Here is an 11,727-nt window from a genome sequence, read left to right on the forward strand (position 1 = left end):
CTGTGCTCTGGGGACAAGAGGGCCTGCTGTTTCAGGCCTGCCAATGGGAGGGGGGCAAAAAGGGGCAGTTGTCCCAGGACCCAGCAATTCATAGGGACCCAAGGCAGCTGGCTGTTGCTACTGCTGCTATGATAGTGGTAGCCAGAGCTCTGGGCCCTTTAAATCGCTGCCGGAGCACTGTGCTGCATGCTCCAGGCAGTGCTAAGCGTGGGGGCAGAGGGTGCTGCACTCCAGGTGGCGCTGAGGGCTGCTGGATGCCAGCATGGTGTGCTCCAGGCTGGCTGCCCCTTCCCCTTCCACCCAGGCCTCAGTCTCTTCTAGGAGCAGGAGCTGGGAACACGCCACACCTTGCCCAAGGGCCCGCAGAGCACCCCTGCAAGCTTTGAAGGGTGGTTTGGGGCACAGCCACACACTGAGTTCCTCTCGGTGTTCCTGGCAAACAGAATTAAATATATCTGTGAGATTAATTCTCTGTTTCCCATTTTTTACCCACCCTCCATGCTACCTCTGGCATGTCTAGCCAGCAGGTAATCTAGCAGAGAGCACAATCCTGGATACAGGCATCTCTTAGAACAGCAATGATTTATATCAGGCCATTTTGAGGCAGCAGTCTTTACCTCTAGCTACAGCCACCCCTGCTCCCCCCCTCCCCCATTTGCATAAGTAATTGGCAGCTTGTTAATGGCTCATTAGGAAGGCTGAAAACCGTGGGATTGAAACAAACTCAAAGGCTCAGAGATGGGGGAAGGGTGGAAAGGACGGTGTCCCGGCTTGCAATTACACTGCTGAATTCCACCTAATTCAGAATTACGGGTCATAAACCAACCTGATTGTTAAATGAAGTAAGGAAAAACAATGTCAATGGGAAGCTGTATTTTTCGGCTTGTATTCAAACACAGAATGTGTGTCTGGAGGGAAGAAATAGTCCATCTGCTTCCAGGAGGTGTGTCTTGTCCCCCCTTCCTGACCTTGCAGTAACTTTATCTGGTCATCATCCCCCGCCTCATAGCAGAGGCATCCAACTGGCTACATCCACCAAACAGAAAGCACATGGGGCTCCCTGCCTCACAGCCAGGGCACTGCCTCCTCCCACCTTGTGACAAGTCTAGGGACACAGGTGCCAGCTGTGTCCAGTCAGGAGAGTCCAGGCCTATTTGTAAACACAGACATGGCCACAAGAGCAGGGCCCTTCATTGAGCGAGCGAGTGATGAACCCGGCCCACAATAAGCTGCCTTCTGTAATTGGCACCCGGCCTGGACACACAGCCCACTACATGAAGCTGCGAGCATGCAGAGCCTGGCAATTAGTGAAAGCCTGCCCTCCCCTCCCCATGAGCAGTGAGGGAATGCAAAGCAGCTGCTTCAGGAAGCTGAGGAAAATCAGTTGGTGTGGTTTTGGTTGTTGGTTTTGCAGGGAAGTCAACAGTTAATTCTCCACTCTGGCTGCAGTAGCAGGGACCATCTGAACCAGCAAAGTTACAAGGCCCTTGATTTCACCTGCTGGATGGAGAACAGGAGCTTAAAAGCCCCGAGTGCAGTGTGTTCTCTCTGTAGGCCTGAGCCATATGTCCAGCAAAGAATTGAAGTTAAGTGGAAGGGCGCAAGCAGGGGAAGAAAGGAGGCGTGGCAGTCTGTTTGATCTGCGCTTTGCAGGGAGCAGCAATCCTGACATTTGGAGTGAGCGGAGGAAAGAGCCTGGGCCACAAAGTAGAGCAGCAGCAGGAGGGCCCATCCGGAAATGCTGTAACAATATCAGGGGAATTGCTTTGCAAGGTCTTCACAGGACACTCCTCCCTCCCATGTGTCCTGAGAGGAGAGATCTGTGCAGCTTTGAAGGCCGGATGGGGCTGGTGGGAGGACCTGTTAGGAACCTCTATGTAACTCAGAGGCTGTGTCTGTGTGAATCTGAGGTCTCTGCTGTAGCAGAGCCCAGCTGTGGAGCTGGACCACAGTGAGTCACCGATCAGCCTTGCAGTCTCTTCGGAGTCCTCCGAAGGACAAGTAAGGACAAGTGAAGCTCTGGTACCAAATGGCAGCCTCTCTGTTGAGTGGGATCCTTTCCATTTGATTTCTCTTGCCAAAGGGAGTGGGAAAAGGAACGGTTTGCTTTTAATGTGAGGTTACAGTGCCACTCATGATAATATCCTGTCGTTTCTCTAGTGCCTTTCATCACATATAGGCTATGTACATGGTAAAATGGAATTCCATGTCCCCCAGCCCTAGGTGAATACCTCTCCACACTTACACGGGCTTAAATGCAACCACCTCTGGGTTTGAACATGCCAGCTGTTTAATAGAAAAGCAATAAGGCAGGTTAGAAAAAAGAAAAGAAGCATAATGTCTGCAGGGAATATTTAAAGCAAAATGTGGCTAAAATCCTGTCCTTGCACAAAGCAGGCTGGAATCCTTAGTGAACACAGAGGTTCTCCCTTTTACATCAAATCTGAAATCCGGCACTTCCAACAGCACCGCATCGATGAGCACCATGCTAAGGCCTTGGATTCAGCACTGACTCAGGGCAGACAACCCCCGTCTGGATTGCCAGCAACACCTGGGGTATGTCTACACTGCCACCCTAGTTTGAACTAGGGTGGCTAATGCAGGCATTCGAACTTGCAAATGAAGCCCGGGATTTAAATATCCCGGGCTTCATTTGCATGTTCCCGGGCGGGTGCCATTTTTAAATGTCCATAGTTTGAATTACCTGCCCACGACTACACGCGGCACGGACTAGGTAGTTCGACCTAGGAGCTTTCATTCTAACTACCTAGTCCGTGCCGCATGTAGCCGCGGGCAGGTAGTTCGAACTATGGGCATTTAAAAATGGCGCCTGCTCAGGAACATGCAAATGAAGCCCGGGATATTTAAATCCCAGGCTTCATTTGCAAGTTCGAATGCCTACATTAGCCACCCTAGTTCGAACTTGTGGCTTGTGTGGGCTCACAAAATCACAGCTTGCTGTGGTGGGCAGATGGTAGCATCACTTGTTGATTCTGTTTTAAGTAGCGGCTTAGCCATGTGCAGAGGCTTTCCCTACATCTCAGCTGGATTTACTCTGCTCTTCATTTCTCAAGAGATGACCCAGGCACCTGCAATTCTTATTCACTCAAGACTGCTCTAGGTTATTGAACAGCAAATATTGTCCTCAGCAGAAATGAGGGGGACACACATCTGGTTGCTAAAAGAAACTCCGGGGGTAAGAATCTTCAGGTGCTCTTGGTGCTGGGGTTCCAAAGAACATGCACACATGTTCCATCCTGGCCCAGCCTGGGAAGTCATCCAGTTTTGCCATTAAAGGAGAGCCCTGCTTCTCCCCCTTCCCTCCTACTCCCCAAGCACACAGCAGGAGTTGAGATGGCAACCAGAGAGCATGTGACCTGTCACCAGGTTTAAAAAGAATTACAGGCTGCCCCGACTTGTGACATGATCAGTTCCTGGGATAGTATCACAAGTTGGGGGCGTCATAACTCGAACCCACATTTACGATAGGCGCCAGGCACCATTGTAAATGTGGGCCGGGGACGTAAGTCAGGGGATTTCAGCCCCTTCCGCACTTAAAAAAAATGGCCATAAGTGTGGGGGATCGCAATTCAGGTTGTCATAGGGCAGGAGTTTCCTGTAATTTCTTGCATGGGTTCCACGGTTGCACTCACAAATCAAAGAGGCCAGGAAATGGCACCAAGTTCTCTTATTCTCCCTACCTCATCCTGGAAGAAACCAGACAAACAACATCTAACCTTCCAGCACACAAAAGGTAAAATTTACCAGAAAGCAGCTTCATTTAAAGAGAGACGTTTTCTGTGTCTCAGACTGAGTAGCTTGTCCTGAGGCAGCAGCAAAAGTAACAAGAGCAGTGGCCTGTCAAATTAATGCCAGCCAAGGGTACGTTTAGACTGTGTTGCTATTTCGGGATACCGGAAGTATCCCAAAATAGCAACGATGCATCTTTAAAAATGCCAACTATTTCCCAAAATAGTGGGCATACTATTCTGGCGTCCCTGTAACCATTGTTCCATGAGGGTTACGGGATTTGTTTGAATAGTGCTGGTGAGTTAGGATCCAGAATCTAACTCCTCCAAACTTCACAGGAGTTTCTGTGACCCAGGCCTGTCTTTAGTTTTGGCTACGTCTAAGGGTGCATCTACACTGCAGGGCTTAACTCGAAATAAGCTACGCAAATTGAGCTACGTCAATTGCGTATCTTATTTCAAAATAGCTCATTTTGAAATAGGGAGCATCTACACAGAACTTATTTTGCAATAGAGCACTCTCCCTCCAACTTCCCTTATTCCTTGTACAATGAGGGTTACAGGAGTTGGAGTAAGAAGTCCTCCAGCTTGACAGTATTTTGACACTATTTCGAAATAACTGCCTGCTTTGTAGATGCAGACTAAGTTATTTTAGAATAGCGCTAGTTATTTCAAAATAGTGTTGCAGTGTAGATGTACCTTTTGAGAGTAGTTGTTCAAGTTCCCTATTGTCTGAAACCCTGCACTATGTTGGCAAGCTTCTCTGTGATCCACTGCGGTGTGGCCACACTCACTAGGCATGGTGTGTCTTTTCAGTCCTTTCTAATCAGCTATATGTCATTCAGAAAGCTGGGACAAGGAGACTTCTTTCCCCAGACACCAGGCTTCCTTCCTGGCAATCAAACCTGGAGCCTTATAATAATAATCATACATAGCACTTATATAGCTTTACATCTTCAAAGTGCTGTACTAGCATTAACTAATTATCCCTCTCCCTAATGGCCATTAATCCTGGCCTTTCATGAACCTCCCCCATTTCCCCGAGGTTCAGCTCTAATACAGCAATAAGCCACTCTCAGGGAGTGTCCTGTTATCTTGCAATCTGCTGCCTCGGATGTGTAATGAGGCCCCAAAGCAAAGGCCAGGTGCCTTGGGCCATTGGAGATGTGCGATTATAGAACAGTGCATGACCTTGAGAGTGGTTTATCCTGATTCTAAGATGGCTTTGTTATGAAAAGACAGCTCTCCGCAGCTCTGAGGCTACATTCATTTGTGGGCATGTATTGCCAGGACAGTTTTGGAAGGAGCAGAGCAGTAGAAAGGATATGGAAGCTGGAGAGGTCGATGTAGAGAGAAAAAGTTAGAGCTAGCTCTTAGGTATTTTGTAGTTACACAAAAAAATTAGTGAGAATAATCCAGGGAGTCTAAATAGCAAGGAGAAGGGGGGGGGGGAGGAGGTTCTTTCAGGAGCAAGAGAGAAGGCTGAATGTCAGGATACACTTCTTGAGAGTGAAACGTGTAACCAGGTTGTGGAATGGCTCTCAAGGAGAGTTGTGGGAGTTGTATCATGTGGGATTTTGAAGTCTGCACTGGACAATCCTGGATTGCCCCAAGGAGACAGATGTGGATTTCAGAATAGCTGTTTTCTAGCTCTGCTATATCGGCTTCTGGGTGGGCATGATGGAGGGTAGAGAAGAGAGTGACAGGAATCGTTCAGAAATTATTCTGAAGCCACGCTGACTTGACAAGGAGTCAGCCGGCATGATCACTGTTATTGCAAGAAACTGCCACCCCGGGCTCTGTCTCAGCAAACTGTGGATTGATTGAAGCAAACTTTCATCTTCCCTATAAAGATACGTAATGGTTCTCACCAGAGCCAAGGACATGAAATGTAAATTGGCTCTGTGAAGGAAAAATAAAGTCCGTTTTGTAGACAGATTTGTTTAATAGCCTCATTTCTCTCCAGTGCTTTTGCCAATGCATTCTACTCCAGGTGGTCCTGTGTACTGTGTACAGGGTTAGGAGTCATGCTTGTGTGATTATACAGTGTGAACATGGGGGGAGTGGGGAGGAAGAACCTCCAGTGTGCAATGTCTGCTTTAGCCTGCACATAATGTGAGAAGGATCTTCTGTTATCTAGCCACATCTTATGTACGGTAGCCTAAGCAGTCTAATCTATCTGCCCTCAAATCTAAATCATGTTTGCAACTTTAGCAAGCAGCAGGGCATAGCAGACTGAGCACAGGACTGAGATCCAGGAACTCCTGTATTTAATACTCAGCTCTGCCAGGACTATAAAACCTCAGGAAAAGCCCTTCAGTTTCCCCATCTGTGACATGGGGATTATAATTTATAACCTGGACCAACCTTGTACACTGCTGGTAAGTAGTTAATTGCTGTGCTGTAAAGCTGCTGAAAACTGCTACCATGCTGAAATACAGAACTCCCAAAAAACTCTTACATACAGACTCTAGGTTGGACATATTTTGGGTTCCAGAGGCTTTTGATTCTGCCCACATCCATCTCCATAATGAATCGTTGCTATTTTTTCAATAACAAATATGTTGCACATGATGTAGGGATGAGATGAGCCCTTTGCTCTGCATGTCTGTGAATAGATGCACTAAACCAAAATTCTGTCTTTATGTCCTTGGGATAACAGCTGACCTTGTATTTTACTTTATGGGTAATTTTTCCCCAATGTGTGTCCAGAGAAGGCCAATGACTTGGCTCATGATTTGGCTCATTAGACATGAGATGGACCATTGGTTCTTTTCTCTACATTCAGGGCCAGATTCTCAGCTGGTAAAAATGGTTGTAGTTGCCTTGAAACCAGTGAAGCTACACCAGTTGATACAAGCTGAGCATCTGGCACACAAACTCTCTGACTGGTGCATCTCTAGTTCAGAAGGGAGTTAAATGTACGCAATAGATATTTCATTACTTGTATCTCCAATGAGCCCCAAGTTGCAGCAGATCTACAGAGATCTGCAGTGATTTCAGAACTGCTGGAAAACTGAATCAGTGCTACTAAAGGTGTGGGGGGAGCCAAACATTAGCATAAAGCAATTGTTCATTAATCAACATGGATATAGATCACATTGTATAGACAACAAATTTCCCTGGAGTTCTTCAAAATAAGGGAAAACAAGTCATAAAAGGAAGTGCAGGAAAGAGCTAAGATTGCAGTTAAGTTTTTACAAAGAATAAAGGAAGGAGTCTTTCCAGTTGCAATAGAAATAGCATTTCTGGGGATTCAAGGCAGCAAACTGAGAGCATTTCAGCCAAAGATGGATCTCCAATTGGGAGGTGTGAAGGGGCACTAAGCTTTTCATCCTCACAAATTGCAATTTTGAGTATCTGTGCACACAGAAATGAAAGCTTGTTTTGAGACTTTACAAAATCATGTTCTAAAATTAGGCTGTACTAAGAATTACAGGGGAGGCAAGTTGACAGAACTCTGTGGGCCTGGATCTGCACCTCGTTAATCACTGAGGAAGTTTGGATCAGCCCTTCCTGATTCAGGGCTCTCTCTGCTATGCATGCTACCCATCTCATAACTTGCTTGGAACACCTCTGTGGCATGGTGTCTGTAGCTTGTGAGTGTTGTTGCTGGTCTCTGTTGACATCATATTAGCACTAGCAGCAATCTAGGGAAGTAGGCTAGGGTGGAGAGAAAGTTTGAGAATTCCTGAGGAAAGCAGGAACTTGCAAAGCGTTTACTTTCTGAATACTGTTGCCTGCTTGACCAAGCAGTGGCTGAAACCAGTGGCCTGGCAGGAAGGTTTCTGTTTGGATGGGAAACCAATGATACAGCTGTAGAGTATGTTCTTCGTGTCATTTGTTCATTTACAAAAATGTACACCAGCTCTTTCTATGAACACCGGCAGTAACATGATACACACAGGCAGCCCCCTGTTGCTGAAATGCAAGATAAGGCGTTCCAGCACGTCCCAAGAAGCAGCTGTCTTTGCCCATCTCCAGAGACAGAATTCAATCACTTTGTTCCAACTGCCTCATAGTTGCACTTTAGTGCAGGGACGAGGGGGTGTCTGGAAAAGTCGTGAAGAGCTTCCCAACTGGGTGTGTGCATGCATGCATGCACAAAGGGATTCTCTCAGCATCCGCAGAAGAATGGAATTCTTAGATGCTCTGTCCTCAGAAGAAATGAATGCCAGAGACATGGAACCATGTTGCTCTCAATACCTCCTACTCAAAGCTTCTGTCAGTTAGTCCCCTGCTGATGGTGATTCCCGTACTGAAGGACAAAACAGAAACTGGTCCTGCTCAGAGACTTAATTGTACAACAATCTTTAGCAAAGACAAGGTGGTTCCTTCTGCTTTCCTGCTGTTACCGCTTGTCTTGTATTTGACTGAAATGTGCTGGAGATGGTAGAACTGTCCCAGAAATGGCTTCCCCTCAGAGGATTTGTCTTAGGCTGTCATTTCAAGGACTCCGCAGATTTCAGAGATTCAAAAGAGAAAGACTTTACCCCCCTAGATTCCATGGTGATGTAGCCAGCATGAGAACCTACTAACAAAGTAAAGTCCCAACTGTGCTTTTGCAGCTGCTGTTGCTTGCTTGTCCGTGACTGGATTCCTGGTGCAGGTTTCCAGATGCACACCCCTTTGTACAATTATTTAATAGGACCCTAAACTGGTTTAAGGCTATCCTAGACAGCAGGAAAACTACCATGAATATCGATATACTTTTGCCATGCATATTTCTGTGGATTTCAGGTATAAAACTGAATAGCCCATTCATTCTGCAATATCTAGGCCCAGGAAGGCTAAGGATAATGCTTTGGCTTAGACTGTGGATTTCTGCCTTTTGTTGTTTCATCAACAAAATACATTCTAGGCATTTTGCTGTATTACTTTACAAGTCAGGATAAACTTAAAAAACAACAAATGGTCTGGTAGCACTTTATAGGCTACCAAAACATGTAGATGGTATCATGAGCTTTCATGGGCACAGCCCACTTCTTCAGATGACTAGAGTCATCCGAACTCCGGTCATCTGAAGTGGGCTGTACCCATGAAAGCTCATGATACCATCTACATGTTTCGGTAGCCTATAAAGCGCTACCAGACCATTTGTTGTTTTTTAAGTTTATCCTGTACAGATTAACTCGGGTACCCCCTGAAGCTTCTTTACAAGTCAGTTTTGGGAAGAGGAGATCTTTGGAGCTGAGCATTTATCTCAGTAGATTTCACTTCCAATCTGTCATATTATGATATTAGCCAGTTTACAATGATGGGTGAGTGGGGTGGGGGGGGGTTAGAGGGAGGAGTTAGTTAGCCTACCTGTCTGAGCATCCACAAGTCCTGGTAGCCTGCACTAGGTACAGCTTTTCCCCACTCCTACAGCTCTGATAACGCAGATTTGCCTGTGACTTTGTCACCATGTAGGTTGGAGGACACACCATGCTGCCCATCCGCTGGATGCCCCCGGAGAGCATCATGTACCGGAAGTTCACAACAGAGAGTGACGTATGGAGTTTTGGGGTGATCCTCTGGGAGATCTTCACATATGGGAAGCAGCCCTGGTTCCAGCTCTCAAACACAGAGGTACCCTCTAAACCATATTGTCTTGGGCTGGAGAGGGGAGATATGGCAGAAAGGGGCATAGTCATGCTACGTGTGTGTTGCAGGATATTTCAGGAACTGAAATCTGCAAGTGGGTTATTTCACCTCCTTCATTCACCTTGGAAAACCCGGGCCCAGCACACCATTCATATTGTCAGTAGGAAGTCCTACCCCTCCCCCACCTCACATGGCATTGGTGTTCACAGCATCATGGTCTTGCAGAGAAAAGTCTAGTGAAGCTATGGTTTTTGTCTGGGAAATTCAGCGTGACAGAGGTGCTTACTTTGAGAAGAACCCCTAAACCCTAATTACTCCTTTCCCAAACCTGTCCCTTCCTCCTGGGTTTGAATCAACCACAAGTAAAGTAAGGTATATGGGAGGCTAACCCCTCCCTATGCTGGCTTTAAGCAGTAGCCCATTGCAAGTAAATTATTACACTGATCTCGGTTTCTCCATCTGTGAAATGGGGATAGTCAAACTAACCCATCTACTAACCTGAAATAGTGCTTTGAACATACAGAGCTGATACAATTGGGCCCCGCCTTTCCTCTGTCCCTTTCCCTTTTCTCCTCAAAGGAGAGAATGCACAGGCAACCTGTGAACGATATTGCACACATGTTCATCTTGCTCGGTGTTAGGGCTTTGCCTGCCGTGACATGTTTGCTGTGAGCATGCTGGTTAGGAGCAAGCAGGGAAGACTCATGCAAAATCCAATGGCCACTGGAGAATTGATTCCACTAGACCTTATAGTGTCACTTAAATGAGTATGAGCAAGTCTGGGATAGACACCCTCCACTCTGAGACATCTACAGGGGACATGAGCAGTGTTTCCTGTAAGCTGAGTACTTGGGCAGCCACCCAGGAATGATTCAAATGCCGCACAGCTGATTAGCAGAGCAGCCACAATCGGCCACACATGTTTCAATTGGTGTTGCAGATCCATATGTGCCTCAGTGCACATAACAAAATTCATTCTGCTCATAGATGGAAAACATTAGAGGGAACATTGGATATGAGTTTAGATTTTGTCTGGCTGTTGTCCTTTTAAATGTAAAGTGAACCTTTTAAAACATAATGCTAAATTCTAGACGAGACCTTCACTGAGGGGGAAGATGGAATAGGGCACAGGACTAGTGACAGACCACCTGAAAACCCAAGTGAGCCCTACTGGCTAAAGGTAAACTTTGCTTCCTCTCTACAGATAGGGCTCTCACCATGGGTCTTTCAAATACAGGAAGCCTGTTAGGGTATGTCTAGACTACATGGCTCCGTTGATGGAGCCATGTAGATGTGTTTACTAGACATAGCAAAATGAAACAGCGATTTAAATAATAGCCGCTTAATTTACATCAAAATGGCCGCCACGCTGTGCCGACGATCAGCTGATTGGCACAGCTGGGCAGTCTAGACGTGCCGCGGTCAACAAGGGAAGCCTTTGACGACCGCTCCGATAAACCTCATTTCATGAGGCTTCCCTTGTCGACTGCGACGTGTCTAGACTGCCCCGCTGTGCTGATCTGCTGATCATCGACGGCCATGTAATCTAGACATACCCTAGGGGTCCTCGTTCATGTCTGTCTGCCGGCTCACCTAAGGCCCCCAAAATGGACTCTGCCATTATCAGCTGCTTCTCCAAATTTGCTTCTGCTCTCGCTATTTCTGTGCAGACCAATGATTCTCTGTTTGGATGTGTAGCGGGCCCCATTACTAATCACAAGCGATAAATGCCAGGTCCCCCTCACTGGTCTGCCTGCCTCACCACACTGTTTGATATCTGCATTTATCCACAGTATGTCCATTATGCCAGGTCATGACACGCAGACACCGCAGTGCCGGGACTCATCACTTCCAGACAGGGGGCTAGTCAGTGATAACAGCTCTCTGACAAGTCACTTTGTTTTTCCCTTTTCCATCCTTTTCCATGGCAAGCAGGATTCAAAGAGCAGGTGCTTGGGGAATTGGGTTCCCCTGGAGTCTCTCTAAAGACACCATTTCATGCTGCACGAGCCACACACATTTTTCTCATAAGCAGCAGCAACCTGACCTAGAGTGAGGTGTGAACATTTGCAAGATTTTCTTCCATTGTGGATTTGATCCAAGATGAAACAGTGTTCTGTTTGCTGCATTCAAACATAAAAAATTAGACAAATTTGCTCTGGGAGAGGCAAGTGGGAAATGATGCTCTGAAATCCCTCTGTAGAATTTTCCTGGGTTTCACCGTGGAAAAAACTTTCATTTTTAGATTAAAAAAAAAAAGGCTCAGACCGTCAGGAAAAACTGACATAACACTGCAGGTTCATCATCTTCTCCACTGTATAAAGTACCGCTGGGCTCCTTTGACCAACTTTTTTGGTCCATAGGGGCAGTCTGGTAATGAGGTGTCAAACAG

The 11,727-nt window shown here is 46.6% G+C and overlaps 1 protein-coding gene across 2 annotated transcripts in view; it reads left to right on the forward strand.

Annotated features, from left to right (window-relative positions):
- The window catches only part of NTRK3 (neurotrophic receptor tyrosine kinase 3), a 390,761-nt gene that overhangs the window by 356,126 nt on the left and 22,908 nt on the right, over nucleotides 1–11,727 (forward strand). For both annotated transcript variants that reach the window (XM_075897044.2, XM_075897046.2), the window contains one exon: nucleotides 9,162–9,320. In XM_075897044.2, coding sequence (XP_075753159.1) covers nucleotides 9,162–9,320 — 159 coding nt within the window. The remainder of the gene's footprint in view (nucleotides 1–9,161; nucleotides 9,321–11,727) is intronic.

This window comes from Pelodiscus sinensis, chromosome 14, assembly GCF_052426305.1.
Source record: "Pelodiscus sinensis isolate ZL-2025 chromosome 14, ASM5242630v1, whole genome shotgun sequence".
Lineage (NCBI taxonomy): Eukaryota > Metazoa > Chordata > Testudines > Trionychidae > Pelodiscus > Pelodiscus sinensis.